The sequence below is a fragment of the Podarcis muralis genome, chromosome 17 (genome assembly GCF_964188315.1).
Source record: "Podarcis muralis chromosome 17, rPodMur119.hap1.1, whole genome shotgun sequence".
NCBI lineage: Eukaryota > Metazoa > Chordata > Lepidosauria > Squamata > Lacertidae > Podarcis > Podarcis muralis.
This window is the reverse complement of record NC_135671.1, coordinates 25,344,908-25,360,863: the sequence shown is the minus strand read 5'-3', so window position 1 is coordinate 25,360,863 and position 15,956 is coordinate 25,344,908. Positions and strand designations below refer to the sequence as shown.

Genomic DNA, 15,956 nt, shown 5'->3' with positions numbered 1-15,956 from the left:
AGAAGGTTTCAACGCAGCTCTTGGATCAAAACATAGTGCAGATACATCTTCTCAAGCAGCTATCATTAGTGTGGATGGGAAACAATGAGATAGAGTTCAGTTGAAAGCACTCCTGTGGACAAACATGCACAGAATGCACCTGGAAAAAATGGATCTATGCAATCCATATGCATATTAACACTCTGCCTTGGGCATATACAGCTTTGGGCATATATCAGGAGAAAAGCGGATTTTACAAACATACTCTAGGGTACCCTACTGCCAGGGCTTGAACTTGGGAGCCTTGGGTTTTCTTGTGGCAATGTGTGGTAAGCCACTGAACTGTATTTTGCAATGACAGCCTAAGCAGTTCAGTGTCCTCGGGCCATGGACCAACCAAACCATTGGGTTCCACTGCATCACCAGCCCTCTGGAATCAGTTAACCATCTGGTTAACCTGGCACCTAATGTATAGATGTGTAGGCAGCTACTTTTTGTTTAAGAAGGCTTTCCCTGGAGTGTGACTCAGTCATTTCAAAGAATACCATTGTATAATTTTATTATTGTTTTTAGAATAGGCATCTTTTGTATTTTATCTTACTGCATTGATTGCTTTGGCTGTGAAACAGTTGATAAATCTGATAAATAAATACATCACAGAGTTGTCATTATTCCCTCTCAAACACCCCCCCCTTCCAACGCTGTGGCAGTCTTAGTGTAGCAAAGCTGGGGTACTTTGTAGGGATGATGTAAACCATGCTTTCTCAACCACAGTACCCCCCCCCCCCCGCAATGTAAATATACTAATGATTTACAAAGTAGCACTAGCAATACTATTGTTGTTGTTGTTGTTTAGTCATTTAGTTGTGTCCAACTGTCTGTGACCCCATGGACCAGATCACACCAGGCACTCCTGTCTTCCACTGCCTCCCGCAGTTTGGTCAAACTCATGTTAGTAGCTTCGAGAACACTGTCCAACCATCTTGTTCTTTGAGGTCCCCTTCTCCTTGTGCCCTCCATCTTTTCCAACATCAGGGTCTTTTCCAGGGAGTCTTCTCTTCTCATGAGGTGGCCAAGTCTTGGAGCCTCAGTTTCAGGATCTGTCCTTCCAGTGAGCACTCAGGGCTGATTTCCTTCAGAATGGATAAGTTTGATCTTCTTGCAGTCCATGGGACTCTCAAGAGTCTCCTCCTGCACCATAATTCAAAAGCATCAATTCTTCGGCTATCAGCCTTCTTTATGGTCCAGCTCTCAGTTAGATACATCACTACTGGGAAAACCATAGCTTTAACTATACAGTACGGACCTTTGTTGGCAAGATGATGTATCTGCTTTTTAAGATGCTGTCTAGGTTTGTTATCACTTTTCCCCCAAGAAACAGGCGTCTTTTAATTTAGAAAGTAGATAATGAAGACTATCCCGTATGTTTTCTGTTGGTTTGAGTTTTCAGTTTGCCAAAAGAGGTTATGAACAAGTTTCAGAGGCAGTGTGGAAAGTCCATTTACTTTGGTATTTAAAAAACCTGAGTAATTTCCAGCAATTGAGCTGTACCATGGCATTTGTCTGCTAGTTTGAATGCAATGTCACTTAGGCATAGTGCAAAATTCTAACTATTCTATTCTCCCAATCCTTTCCATTAGGGCCACCAAGATGGATCTGAAGTGTTCTCTGGAAGAGTGCACGATGGCACTGAACTTATTTCTGAACAACAAATTCTCGGAAGCTCTGGAATTGCTTCGTCCCTGGTGAGGTTATTTTGTTTGCTAGAAGCAGTACAGGGAGATGCTATAAGGCATGCCATCTGTTTGCTGGAGATTAAGGCCTCTGAACAGAGTAGCTTTCATTATTTCTAGCTCTGTTCCCCTCCCCAAAGCAAGTCTTCTGCAAGTATTTCTTTAAACCCTCTAAAGTGACCTATTTTTGGTCAGTGGCTTTTAGTTCAAAATTTGAGGTGTAATAAGAGCCGTTGTGCATGTTAACTTGAAGAGGAAAAATGTGCAGACCCATTTGTAATTTTATCAGAACAGAACTAGGTTGCAGAATAAGCATAATTATAGAAGAGATTTGAAGGAAATAATCTTATGTGCAGAATACTTTGAAAGATGTATAGCATTTAAAAGTTACTTTTATGAAACATGTAATTTTGTGTTTGAAGAATACTAATTTTTTTAGTGGAACTACCATTTTGATTGAAATGCCCATTTTATTTTATTTTTCAAAACAGGTCTAAAGGTAGCATGTACCATGCCCTAGGGTATAGTACTATTTTAGTTATGCAGGCTGCTATGACCTTTGAGCAACAGGATATCCAAATGGGAATTGCTACAATGAAAGAAGCTCTACAAACTTGCCAAAAGTAAGCATGAATAATTTTTTATTTGTTGAATGCTAGGTATCGGAGGGTTGTGCAAAATCACGTGTACATTTTTTCTTAGCAAGTAACAGGAAAAAAACTAGTAATGAAAAGAGATGTAGAGAAAAGTTACTTTTTTGTAATTTTGATATGCACTTACTCAATAGAGAATATGATCCTGGTCCTTGTCGTTTAGGATTACTAGAGCAGTACTCAGTCAGAAGATATCCAAAGTTAGTAGTCCGGCTTGCAGTAAGCCCATTGAAATCCATTTAAACAACTGTATTCTGTAACAAAAATTAAGATGCTTTAATACACAAACGTATTAAATTACCATTTATCTTAGAAAAGTTCACATTAATCTGGGATGCGAGTATCATTTGGAATGCCTTCTTTGTATAAAGGAGAGAGGCCAGTCTCCACTGATTTTTGGTAGTTATGTGATCAGATAAAACAGAGAGGCAATTTTCAGATATTCTCCTTGATTCTCTGTATATGTTTCCTTGAAGAACGACCTTGTAGGTATGGCTAGATACAAAGATGACAAATAACATTTCACATTTGCATGGAAGCTACATGAATGACCCTTTGGTGTTTAATATTTACTTTTCACTAGCCTCATGCACTTCTAGGGAATCAGCTACATTCCCAGGGCAAGAGCCAGGGGCAGGAGGTGCTCAGTTCTTCCCATGTTTACTATGACAGGTGGGCTGGATGACTGAGTGGTTAGAGCCCTGCTTTCTGGACACTAAATTATTGAACGTTGTTTATGCAATACAGTGGTACCTCGGTTTAAGAACAGCCCTGTTTATGAACAATTCGGTTTACGAACTCCGCAAAACCGGAAGTAGTGTCCCGGTTTGCGAACTTTACCTCGGACTACGAATGGAAGCCGAATGGTAGAAGGGCACTGGCGGCAGAAGGCATCATTAGGGAAAGCGCGCCTCGGTTTAAGAACAGTTTCAGTTTAAGAACGGACTTCCAAAACGGATTAAGTTTGTAAACTGAGGTACCACTGTAATATTGTGGCCTATTGTATTAAGGTTCTGTAGATTGCATTCCTTTTCTCTCCCAGCTATGGCAGAAATATCTGATGTATGATTCAGTTTCTTTAGGTAAAATTAAATGTTTGCCTCTTTCTCTTTCATGTAGATTCAGGAAAAGGAACACAGTAGTAGAATCATTGTCCAGCTTAGTTTCGAAGCAGTCCGTAGATCAGCTGAATGAAGGTAAGAAGAATATGGGGTGGGGGTGTTTTCTCTGTAAGCTTATATACTCAGTGCTCATTTTTGTGAATTTATAAGCAACCTATTTCACAGTATTAGGGGCAAAGAATTGTAGAAAGACTGTACAGCTTAATACATTGGGGCTCAAAGAAGCACAGTGTTTTGGTTTCTCTTTTTTTGTTGTCTTCTCTCAGTATGGAAAAAACTTGATTTTTTTATTTCTTCCAAAAGTACTGCCTCTGGTGACCGATCAAATTATGTCAATTATGGGAGATATCTATTATCTTGGCCAAGGGTGGCCAACCTGGTGCCCATGGGCATCATGGTACTCGTGACGGCTTCTGGTGGTGTCCCTGGGCAGATGCCCCAGATGCTGAGCTTTAGTTTTTTTAAAAAAGACTCTAGTTATGGGGCAAAATTTGCAGGAAAGTATTTGATAACATTTGTTATTACCATTCCTTTAGTACTATTCATTGCTACTATTTTAGCTATGTATTAATTTGTTTTATTTTATCTTTAATAGAGGAAATGCATGCAGAAATCTGCTATGCTGAATGTTTACTACAGAAGGCAGCACTGACATTTGTACAGGTAACGTACAAACTACCCTCCCCTGGAATATTAGCCAGACACTGTCTTTGCTATCTTTTTGGCATTTACTGAAAACCTTCCTCTTTCAGCAAGCCTTGTAAGCGGAGATTTTTGCCAGTCTGCATCTGTATTATGTTTCTAATACGTTTAATTTTTTTAATTTGTGTTTATCTCTTGGTTGTTTACTACCCTGTGTGTCTTGGGAAGAAGCGGCAGAATATAAATTTAATTGATAAATAATGAATAACATCAGAGTCTCACATCAGCAGACTATGTGAAAATGGGATTTTCAGTAATGCTATGGGACAAGTTCATTTCACAAAAATCATGATTATTGTGTCTTAAGAAAGAAAGATGCACTTCCTGCCCCTCTCTTTCATGACATTCCACTGTGTGCATTTGATAAAAATCCGGAGCTTGAAATACTATATAAAACTGTTGAAACTTGTCCCCATGGTATATTTTAGCTCTGAAGCAAACAATGACGCTGAAATTTGGTGCTTTTACATGTGTTTTAATGATCACACAGGAAAACCTTTCCTCACATCAATCAAAGTACATTACAGTACCAGCGTTCACAAACTAAGCTTTTCCCACTTTAAATGCCACCTTGTCGCCTCCGGTTAGTGCAGAAGAAGAAACTCCTACAGTTTGCCATGCAACTCGACTCTGATGTATTGTCATGGATCTCCTTCTAGCAGGCAGCACTGACTTTTCCTTTACTGCCTCTCGGCTCTTCGGTGACCCTGGCAAGATTGAGGAAAAGCCTTGTCAGTTTTGCTGACAGATTGTCAGATTGTGTTTTATTTTCAAATGAAAGTATTACTCTGAACGTAAGCACTTGAAGGAAAAGACTAAAGAACTCCCATCTTCCTTCCATAGAGCAGCCTGAGAAATGGTGTCGGGGAAAGGGATCAGAAGATTAAGTTTTCCCAGCAGCAGTGAAACTGATAAGGCTACACACACACACACACACACACACACACTTCCCAAAAGGAGAATTAAAAAACCCCACACACTTTTCCAATTCTGTGAAAAATGGAACACAGGGGACTAAAAATACACTTCAGATAGAGTACTTACAGGCAACAAAAATAAAAGAATCCACTTTCCTGAGCAGGTCAAAACACTCCGGTTTAATAATGTTTAAAATGATACAGGTTTACCACATGCAGCATTTTAAACATTAAGATGATGCGGGTTTTCAGAAGCATAAGTGGCCTCTGCTTCTAAAAAAGGTAAAGGTACCCCTGCCCGTACGGGCCAGTCTTGCCAGACTCTAGGGTTGTGCGCCCATCTCACTCAAGAGACACTTCTGGGTCACGTGGCCAGCGTGACATCGCTGCTCTGGTGAGCCAGAGCCGCACACGGAAACGCCGTTTACCTTCCCACTAGTAAGCGGTCCCTATTTATCTACTTGCACCCGGGGGTGCTTTCGAACTGCTAGGTTGGCAGGCACTGGGACCGAACAACGGGAGCGCACCCCGCTGCGGGGATTCGAACCGCCGACCTTTTGATCGGCAAGCCCTAGGCGCTGAGGCTTTTACCCACAACGCCACCCGCGTCCCTACATTTTAAACATTTTAAACATTAAGATGATGCGGGTTTTCAGAAGCATAAGTGGCCTCTGCTTCTAACTGTCTACTAATGTTAATTAGTATCTGCTAATGCATCCATGAGGTTCTTCCATTGGTCAGTAAAGGAAGAGTCTCAGAAACAATGATGCTATGTGCAATAATGTTCAAGAAGATCTATTTCCAAGAATGCATTTTGCAATTATCGGCACACTTTGCCTGTTCAGTCATTCTGTTAAAAAACAATTTAGCAGAGTACCGCAGGTCTTTGCTTTTCTCTTATCTTTAATTCATATGCATTTGTGCAGTAAATGTTGCCGTCTCTTGTTCCAAACATTATTTAATAAACCTTAACAAAGTAGGTCTCTAAAAGATGCTTTAGAAGACTTAGCTGTTTACTGTTATCTTGGCAAAATAAGGATCACTTAACATTTTCATAGATCACAGCTCTTGGCATTCTGCTTCCTATTGATAATGATGCATGCAAAGGCTGTTACATACCCCAGAGCCTTTGGTTTTACACCTTCAATAAGACTTTTTTTTTTGGTCGAATCCTTCCATATTCTTCCACATGTTCTTGTACACTACTGCATGAAAAAGACTAGCATGGATTGGGCTGTATGTGTGGGGAACTGGCAGCCAAGTTCACAATTGTTGTTGAGAAAACTGCCGCTGCTGTTGTGGAAATGGCTCTCATCTTCCTCTATACAGCTTCATTAATGATAGCTCCGCCCCTCCCATATGCAATAGTGCAGAAATTTTTAATAATGAGAATCAGCACTACAGCTTCAAAGATCAGCTTGCAGGCGGAGCTCTTGAGGAGGCTAGCCGTGGCATAGATAGCGAGTTCAGACCCATGTCAGCACTAAAAGAGGTCAGCATAGCTATATGGCAAAGTCATCTGTTGCCTTTTTATGCACTCAGTCTGGCTAAAAAAGGCTGCTCAGCTGGGAACTAGTGTCTCACTGTATGCTACAACCTGGCAACAACTGAAATTTCAGGCGAACCATAATATTGATTTAATAGAACTTGGGGACTTGTCCAGAGTATTAAAGGATTTTGCTCCTTTGAAATGGCTGCTTAGACCTTATATTGCGAGGGAAACTTATTTAATGCACATTAACCACTAAATAAATAGTACATTGCTATTTATGAATCATTAAGCTGCTGTTTCCAGTCTCCAAATCATGATACAATACCTGTTGGAGATGCAGTAGCTTCCAATATTCACCCTGGAAGGATGCAGAAGAGTGCACAACAAGGATGATGCATGCACTTGGTGGAAGCACTCAATATTTATTACGGTGGATGATGAAGTCTTCAGATTGGGGTATTCCTCATTCAATTTTTGTGTACTGCAAATGTACCACTGTATGATTCCGTTACTATCCAAGTAACACATCAAATTATTGTTGGATACTTGTAGCACCATCTAGTGGTGTTTCTTCAGTTTGGCTTGAGACATATAAATGCTTCTTTCCCGTGAAGTTTTGTTTTGGAAATGTTTGTATAAAGCATTTATATACAAATAGTGTTCCGTTGATTAAGAGTTGCATGCACAGCCTAATAAATACATTCAGCTTCATGTGTACACATTTTGCATGTTTCCAGTGTTTACATTACACAGGTAAAATTGTTCAAGTGGTATAGGTATGATATATGCAATGGGTTGCATTAAATGTAACGCTAAGTAGCATTTTGCATCCCCTCGTGTGCTCCCTGAATCTCTTATGGGGGCTTCTTCAAACCCTCCACAGCAGATCTGGAGACAGCATTGAGGGAGGGAGGAGAAGGGGCAAAGTCCTGTTGCACCAGCATTAATCCTTGCACTAACACAAAAACCTAGTTGAATATCACCTAATGATTTGTTTAATTTAATCCCTCCCCCCCCCCCCCCCCCAGGATGAAAATATGATCAACTTCATCAAGGGTGGCCTCAAAATCAGGACAAGTTACCAAATATACAAGTCAGTTTCTGTAACATTTTTTCACTTGTGCTTTTCTGTTTATATATTTCAGCAATTTAATTCCCTGTTAACTGTTTAGATACAGTGGTGCCTCGCAAGACGAAAAGAATCCGTTCCACGATTCTCTTCGTCTAGTGGTTTTTTCGTTTTGCGAAGCAACCCCATTAGCGGCTAAGAGGATTAGCGCTACTAGCAATTTAGTGGCTTAGCGGCTATTAAAGGATTAGCAGCTAAGATACTAAAAGGCTATTAGTGGCTTAGCGGCTTTGAAAAAGGGTGGGGAAGCGGGGGGGAAATGGCGAGACTCGCAAGATGTTTTCGTCTTGCGAAGCAAGACCATAGGGAAATTTGTCTTGCGAAGCGCATCGCAAACGGGAAACCCTTTCGTCTAGCGGGTTTTCCGTCTTGCGAGGCATTCGTCTTGCGGGGCACCACTGTAGTAGAAAAATTGACACCAGGTTTTTAGAAATCATTTGGCAATGAACTTCAGTCTTGCTTCCCAGGAGGGGTATTAGCAAGATGGCAGGGGAAGGATGTGAAACAGCAGTGGGAGAAATAAAAGTGGGGAAGACAGCATATTTACTTGTGCTTATAATTCTTAGTCTGCAATCTTACACATGCTTACTTAGGAGTAAGTCCCATGGCTTTCTGTGATGTTAGAGACAGTATACAACAATTTAACATAGAAGGTGGGGATTTGTTAACAGTGAGACACTGTTACAGATACTATATCTGTAAAATATCCCTGATATCATATATTGTGGAAGTAGAGGAGCAGGCAGGTTACTCTTAAATCCCTGCCCTTTGTTGTTAGTCTGTAAAGCACCATGCACTCTGACGCTGCTTTTAAAATAATATTAGGCACGCGAGGATAAATACTTTCGGAGAGCCTTGTTTTAGGCAATATTGAATAATAAGCTAAGCCTCGAAATAATTGCAGTCAGCTGGAGACAGGTGCAATTCTGTTAATTTCCAGTTACATGTCATAGTAATTGCAGTACCTTTCATTCCATTTAACATGAAAACCTTTCTTCTTCTTTTACTCAAAAAGAGAATGTCATCAGATTCTTCAGATGACTCAGGGCAGCAAAAGCAAGAATGAAACCTACTACCAGTTTGAAGGGGGCGTGCAGCTAGGAATAGGAGCATTCAATTTGGTATGGGTTTTGTCAGTTTTCGGTGTACAGACTGTGACGTAAAACATGGCCTATAATGCTGTAATTTTAACGAATAAAAAAAAAAGCTAAAAGCAGATTGTAATTGTAATTTTGCAGACTTCCATTATAGCAATAGAAAACTGTTGTGGTTTTTATATACACATCTGCTGCAATTTATAATTTTATTCTATCAAAGTTAACTTGAACACAGAAATATTAGAGTGCTTTGTTGTTATTATTATTTTATGCTGTTTATGTTTTATTGTTGTTAGCCGCCCTGAGCCCGGCTTCGGCTGTGGAGGGCGGGATATAAATAAAATTTATTATTATTATTATTATTATTATTATTATTATTATTATTATTAAGATGTTGCAGTTTCCTTTTAAATATTTTAGTGATTTTGTGTTGCTGATTTTGTTGCAGATGCTGTCCCTTTTGCCAGGAAGAATCCTCCGACTTCTAGAATTTATTGGGTTTTCAGGCAACAGGGTATTAAAAGTTCTTTTCACCATTGATGTTAAAACGTACCTATAGCGTATATCATGGATTGGGGAAATATAGGAGCAGGCTGCTGAATGTGAAAGGCAGTTTTGTAAACTTTTAAGTAATTGATTTCATAACTATTCGAGTGCCATGATTAACTACAGGCAAAAGCAGGGGCAGCTGCCCCCCATCAAGTAAATAAATAAAAATTATTAACTAAAAGAAATTGTAGAAAGATTTTGACACATTATTCTGAGCACTCGGGGTTGAAAGAAAGTAATTTAAAACAAATGACATTGATATCTTTCATTCCGAATCTGCTAGACTGAGCCAGACAGAGGATGATGGCAGGTGGCCTCACCCTAACATAAACCCTGGGTACGCCCATGGTAAAGGGCATTATTCTGTAGCAGCCCCTACATTGTGAATTTGCTTCCCTACAGTGGTGCATCTGGCACCTTCATTGCCCAGCTTTTATTGTATGCTGAAGATGCATCTCTTCACCGTGGCCTTTGAATTTTGAGATGTGTATTCCAGGACCCAGGACGCGGGTGGCACTGTGGGTTAAACCACAGAGCCTAGGACTTGCCGATCAGAAGGTCGGCGGTTCGAACCCAGCAATGGGGTGAGCTCCCGTTGCTCGGTCCCAGCTCCTGCCAACCTAGCAGTTCGAAAGCATGTCAAAGTGCAAGTAGATAAATAGGTACCACTCCGGCGGGAAGGTAAACGGTATTTCCGTGTGCTGCTCTGGTTTGCCAGAAATGGCTTAGTCATGCTGTCCACATGACCCGGAAGCTGTACGCCGGCTCCCTCGGCCATTAAAGCAAGATGAGCGCCGCAACCCCAGAGTCGGCCACGACTGGACCTAATGGTCAGGGGTCCCTTTACCTTTTTATTCCAGAACCCACTCGGGTTGTGATTGAATTTTGTTTTAAACTGCTTTTGGTGCTGCATTTTATATTGCTATAACTGCCCTGGGACCTATCGTATTGGCCCAAAAATAAGCCACACTTCCCCACCCCCCCAAATTCCGACTGTGAAAAGTTCAAGTGCGGCTTAAAAACGCGACCTTACAAAAATCGGCTTTTACGATATCGCTGCTGAAACAGACATACGGTAAAACGGAACAAAAAAATGTTTTGTTGCTGATTTGCGAATTTGAGACTATTGTGCAATCAATTCTAATGTTATTCATCGCTTTCCCTGTATTTTACAGTGCATTATTGATTCTTTATTTGCATTTACGGTGCTACGAACAGGTGTTTAACCCACTTGCGGGTCCTCTCTAGTCCCCGTAGGATTTTCTTCTACATTTGCCATTTATGGGTGTGAGTGCCCACTGCATTTTAAAAGTGTGGCTTATTTGCAAGTGTGGCTTATATTCGGTGTAGGTACTGTTGAAGGGTGGTTTAAAAACTCCCAATCTCTTCCTCTTGCAACCCTTCCTTTTTTCTGCATCTTGAAATAATTAGTACTAGTGCTGCATCTTATCATATGCAATCTTTGGTTGCTTTTAGGAGGTGGGTCTTCAGCAGTTACGGGAAGGAGCTTCCGGTGCCAGTCTGAGAGCCATACTGTGTACTTTCACCTTGCTGCTATACCACACTTACGTTTCATTAATCCTAGGTAAGAACTGAAAAATAAATTCCTGGGTGAGATACATGGGAAAACTACAGCTTTTAATCCAACCCCAATATATTTTAATGGGGCATTTACTTGTTTTCTTGTAACCCAGGGGTTGGGGTCACCAAACTTGGGCTGCCCACTTGGCCATTTTGGGCAAGCCATGACCACCTGCCCTATACCTGGAGTCATGAATGACTTCAGAAGTTGCATAGGTAAGAACAGGGGCTTTGCAGGCATTGCTGACTGGGCTGCCGGAAGAGGTTTGCACAGAAGCAGAGGGGGAAACCCTTCTGCTGTGCCTTGCTAAAAGTCAGGGCTTCAGAGCAGCAAATCAGCTGATGTCATTTGTGATATTGGGTGATTGACAGGTGAGCAGCGCCATGAGGCAAATCCTGATAAGAATCTGGCCTACAGAGCAGACGTGATTCTCTACCTCTGTTGTAGCCCAACAAGTTCACCGTTTGAAGTGGGTTTGAGATCTTGGATTAGTTAGCCTTAACAACAACAACAACTTATTTATTAATTTATATGCCATCCATCTGACTGGGTTGCCTAGCCACTCTGAGCAGTCCCCCCCCCCCCCTCATTCCCAAATAGAAAAAACACAATACAACATCACACTAAAAGCTTCCCTGATCAGGGCTGCCTTCAGATGTCTTTTGCGAATCACATAGCTGTTTATCTGTTTGACATCTGCTGGGAGGGTGTTCCACAGGACGGGTGCCACTACTGAAAAGGCCCTCTACCTGGTTCCCTGTAACCTCACCTCTTGCAATGACGGAACCACCAGAAGCGCTAGTGAACTGCTTTGCAGTATTTTATTTATTGATTTATTTATTTATAGCTTAAAAAAAATAATCCAGCTCTTTGGAGAACCTTACAAATGCCAGTGAAATGATGATCCATATCTTCAGGTTGATAATTTAAAAGATATAACAAAGAAGGAAAAGAGATTGGTAGGGAGGATGAAAAAAGCAAACTCAGAACACTTATTAGAGAAATTTTATAACGACCAGTGGAGTGATAGGATTTCTAGGAGGGAATTATTATTATTATTATTATTATTATTATTATTATTATTATTATTATTACTACTACTACTACTACTACTATTATTACTATTATTATTATTTTATATCCTGCCCTCCCCAGCCAAGACCGGGCTCAGGGCGGCTAACATCAAATATATACTATAAGAGGAGCTGGTTTTTCAGCCCGCAGCCCCGTCATTTCTATAAGCCTGATAGAATAGCTGCTCCAGGTGAAAGCTGAGAGAGGAGCCTGATGGAACTGCTCCACATTGCTCCAGGGAGGACTGAGAGCACACATTCCCAGGGCTTCTAATTATTTAACTGCATTTTGGTCAGAACCTGCTTGCACCAGCCCCTCGAAGATAAATAAGATAAGCATGGTAAAGAATGCAGAATTTCAGTGCAGAATAATTGTATGTATTCTGCTCCATTTCTGTCCTGTTCATTTACTGTACAACGTATTGATAGCAGTTTAATATTTTTATTGTTTTGTTTGTTTATTCATTCATTCATTTCATTTCTATACCATTTTATATTTTTAAGAAAAAGCTCAGAGCAGTTTTCAGAATATTAAAACATCAATAAAACATCAATAAAACAATAATGTAGGTTTTCATGTCTTTGGGTATGCGGATTAACCCACAACTTTGGGCTCTGATAGAGACTTTTGTTATTTTCACAGGAACAGGGGAAGCCAACCTTTTAGAAGCAGAGGCCCTCCTTCAGCCTTATCTTCAGAAATTTCCAAAGGTTGCTTTTCTTTTATTCTTTTACCTTATAACATGATATTTTTGTTGCAATTAAAAGCATTCTAATGTGTTGCTTTTCTTTCTCTCAAGGGTGCCATCATTCTGTTTTATGATGCCAGAATAGACATATTGAAAGGAAATTTTGAAAAGGTAATAAATCCCCACTCTTTTTTAACAGTAAAATTTGAGGCGCTGTTTTAAAGCTGCTTTTAGCTTTTTGAGCTCGTTATATAATTCTGTTGTCTTGTATTCTAGCTTAATTGAAGCTTAACTGAATCCAGGGGAAGCCTGTTGCCTCTAACATGACTGTTAATTCATTTTTTAAAAAAACAAGTGTATGGGAAATTATTCCCTGCCAACCAGTAGACTCGAGTCTGATTAGGAACATGAAATAGACGTATTGAGCAGAAAGTAATCCTGTTCTACAACACATTCACAATTCTGCATTTCTATGGGTATTCAAGGATGCTAATGGCTTGCAAGAGCAATTCACAATGTAAATGTTGAATTAATAACCTGATTTCTGTTTGCTAATTATTCCACACCTGGAATATTTTTCAAGTAAAGACAGCATAGTCCCCACTATGGCTATTAGTTCAATTAATATAAATTGGGCCGAGGGCTCCAAAGTTCACCATCTGTACAGAACTGCCTGTGCTATGAACATCTTGCTTATACTTTGAACCCGATCAATTTAAATAAACTTATGTATCAAACATGTAAGATCCTTGCTTAGGTTTTTGCCAAGTGAATCAGAGTCTTTCAAGTTGCCCTTCAAAACCCTTTGTTCAAGACCCTGTTGGATCATCAAATGGCCCTGTACTCTTCCTGCCTAGTGTGCCCCACTCCCCACTTCCCATTCACTCCAGTTTTATGCAGGCATGAGCTATTGCAGGTTTGGGGAACCTTTGGCAATGGGCTGTGCTGGCTGCAGCGGATGGGTGTTGTAGCTCACCAACCCCTGGAAAGCCAAAGGTTCCCCACACCTGGGCTATTAAATAGTTATCCTTTATTAGGCATAGCAAACCACACATTATCAAACAGACACCATATACAAATCGTGCAAAATACGAGCTTAACATAACAAGGTTTGTCCTGGTCAGATCTTTAATTCCAGAGAAAATCAATTTGCACAAATAATACAGTACAGCACTACCGAATCCCCGATCAATTAAGAACCACTAATTCTCTTTATAATGGCCCAGTCTTTCTACATGGACAGCACTCAAAAATTCAGCCACTATTAAAGTAATTTGATCATTCCTGTCCGAAAGCAGGTCCTGAACCGTTGGTGGCAAAGAAACCAGCCTATTGAGTTGTAAGGCCTCTAATAATTGTCTTCTGGTATAAATGCCAAAATCACAAGAAAAGAAAATATGCTCCAAATCATCAGCTTCCTGTTTACTACATTTGCAGAGACGCTGTAATTCTGGGAGAGCTAAATATCTTCCTCTCACTATCATCAAGGGAAACATATTAAATCTGGCTAACATAAACAGCCTGCACTATTCATGATTCTTCAGATTGGTCATGTATCCCTTTTGAAAATCTCTACACAAAGGGAGATTTAAATAGAGAGGAGAGCAAGTACTGTGTTTTGCAACCTCAAGAGTGGAGACAACACTTTTTTCTGTAAGATTCTTCCTGATAATTTCCCAAGTATCTTTGGGGTCAGAACACCTGGGCTATTGTCTTGCTGTTCAAAAACAAGTAGCTTGACAACTTCTGTAGCCTTTTATTATCAAATAAAAACTAGAATAGGAGCGAGAGGCTTGGTGTCGAGCAGGAAGGCAGCCCTGTTTAGGGAAGCTTTTAATGTTTGATGTATTACCGTATTTTAATATTTTTTTGGAAGCAGCCCAGAGTGGCTGGGGAAGCCCAGCCAGATGGGCGGGGTATAAATAATAAATTTTTATTATTAAGGTAAAAGGTAAAGGTACCCCTGCCCGTACGGGCTAGTCTTGCCAGACTCTAGGGTTGTGCGCTCATCTCACTCTATAGGCCGGGAGCCAGTGCTGTCCGCAGACACTTCCAGGTCACGTGGCCAGCGTGACATCGCTGCTCTGGCAAGCCAGGGCAGCACACGGAACACCGTTTACCTTCCCGCTAGAAAGCGGTCCCTATTTATCTACTTGCACCCGAAGGTGCTTTCGAGCTGCTAGGTTGGCAGGCGCTGGGACCGAACGACAGGAGCGCACCCCGCCGCAGGGATTCGAACCGCCGACCTTTCGATCGGCAAGTCCTAGGTGCTGAGGCTTTAACCCACAGCGCCACCTGTGTCCCTATTTTATTATTATACAGCCTGCAACTTCTGTAACATATTTTTTAATTCTAGGCTCAGGTCACATTCCAGGAATGCATTGCAGCCCAGCAAGAGTGGAAGCAGATCCATCACCTTTGCTACTGGGAGCTGATGTGGTGCTATTCCTTCCAGCAGAACTGGCTTCAGGCATATCGGTATGCAGATCTGCTTTGCAAAGAAAGCAGGTGGTCAAAGGTAAATGGGTGATCAGATATCGTTATGAAGAGCCGAGAGCCCCTTCATAGTTAGAGCTGATGCTTGCTTTCCCAGCATATGCCTTCTCTGCGAGTTCCACCTATTCAATTTGGGTGTTGAAATTCATGGTACCATGGTTTAAGAACAGCCCTGTTTATTAACTATTCGGTTTCATAACTCCGCAAAACCAGAAGTAGTGTCCCGGTTTGCGAACTTTACCTCCGTCTAAGAACGGAAATCAGCCCTGATTTCCTTCCGGTTCTCGCTGGAAGGACAGATTCTGAAGCTGAGGCTCCAATACTTTGCCCACCTCATGAGAAGAGAAGACTCCCTGGAAGAGACCCTGAAGTTGGGAAAGATGGAGGGCACAAGAAGAAGGGGACGACAGAGGATGAGATGGTTGGACATTGTTCTCGAAGCTACCAGCATGAGTTTGACCAAACTGTGGGAGGCAGTGGAAGACAGGAGTGCCTGGCGTGCTCTGGTCCATGGGGTCATGAAGAGTCGGACACGACTAAACAACTAAACATCAACAAGAAAAATGGAAGCCGAATGGTAGAAGGGCACCGGCAGCGGGAGGCCTCATTAGGGAAAGCGCACCTCAGTTTAAGAACGGTTTCGGTTTAAGAACGGACTTCCGGAACGGATTAAGTTCGTAAACTGAGGTACCACTGTACTCAGATGCTCCAGCTTGCAACTCTTAAACTTCATCTCAGCTACAC

At 41.2% G+C, this 15,956-nt stretch overlaps 1 protein-coding gene across 3 annotated transcripts in view; it reads left to right on the top strand.

Annotated features, from left to right (window-relative positions):
- The window catches only part of TTC39B (tetratricopeptide repeat domain 39B), a 56,160-nt gene that overhangs the window by 27,632 nt on the left and 12,572 nt on the right, over positions 1-15,956 (top strand). For all 3 annotated transcript variants that reach the window (XM_028712210.2, XM_028712209.2, XM_028712212.2), the window contains 11 exons: positions 1,620-1,724; positions 2,204-2,335; positions 3,485-3,561; positions 4,082-4,149; positions 7,626-7,690; positions 8,742-8,847; positions 9,272-9,337; positions 10,849-10,957; positions 12,671-12,738; positions 12,828-12,887; positions 15,073-15,234. In XM_028712210.2, the coding sequence (XP_028568043.2) occupies positions 1,620-1,724; positions 2,204-2,335; positions 3,485-3,561; positions 4,082-4,149; positions 7,626-7,690; positions 8,742-8,847; positions 9,272-9,337; positions 10,849-10,957; positions 12,671-12,738; positions 12,828-12,887; positions 15,073-15,234 (1,018 nt within the window). The remainder of the gene's footprint in view (positions 1-1,619; positions 1,725-2,203; positions 2,336-3,484; positions 3,562-4,081; positions 4,150-7,625; positions 7,691-8,741; positions 8,848-9,271; positions 9,338-10,848; positions 10,958-12,670; positions 12,739-12,827; positions 12,888-15,072; positions 15,235-15,956) is intronic.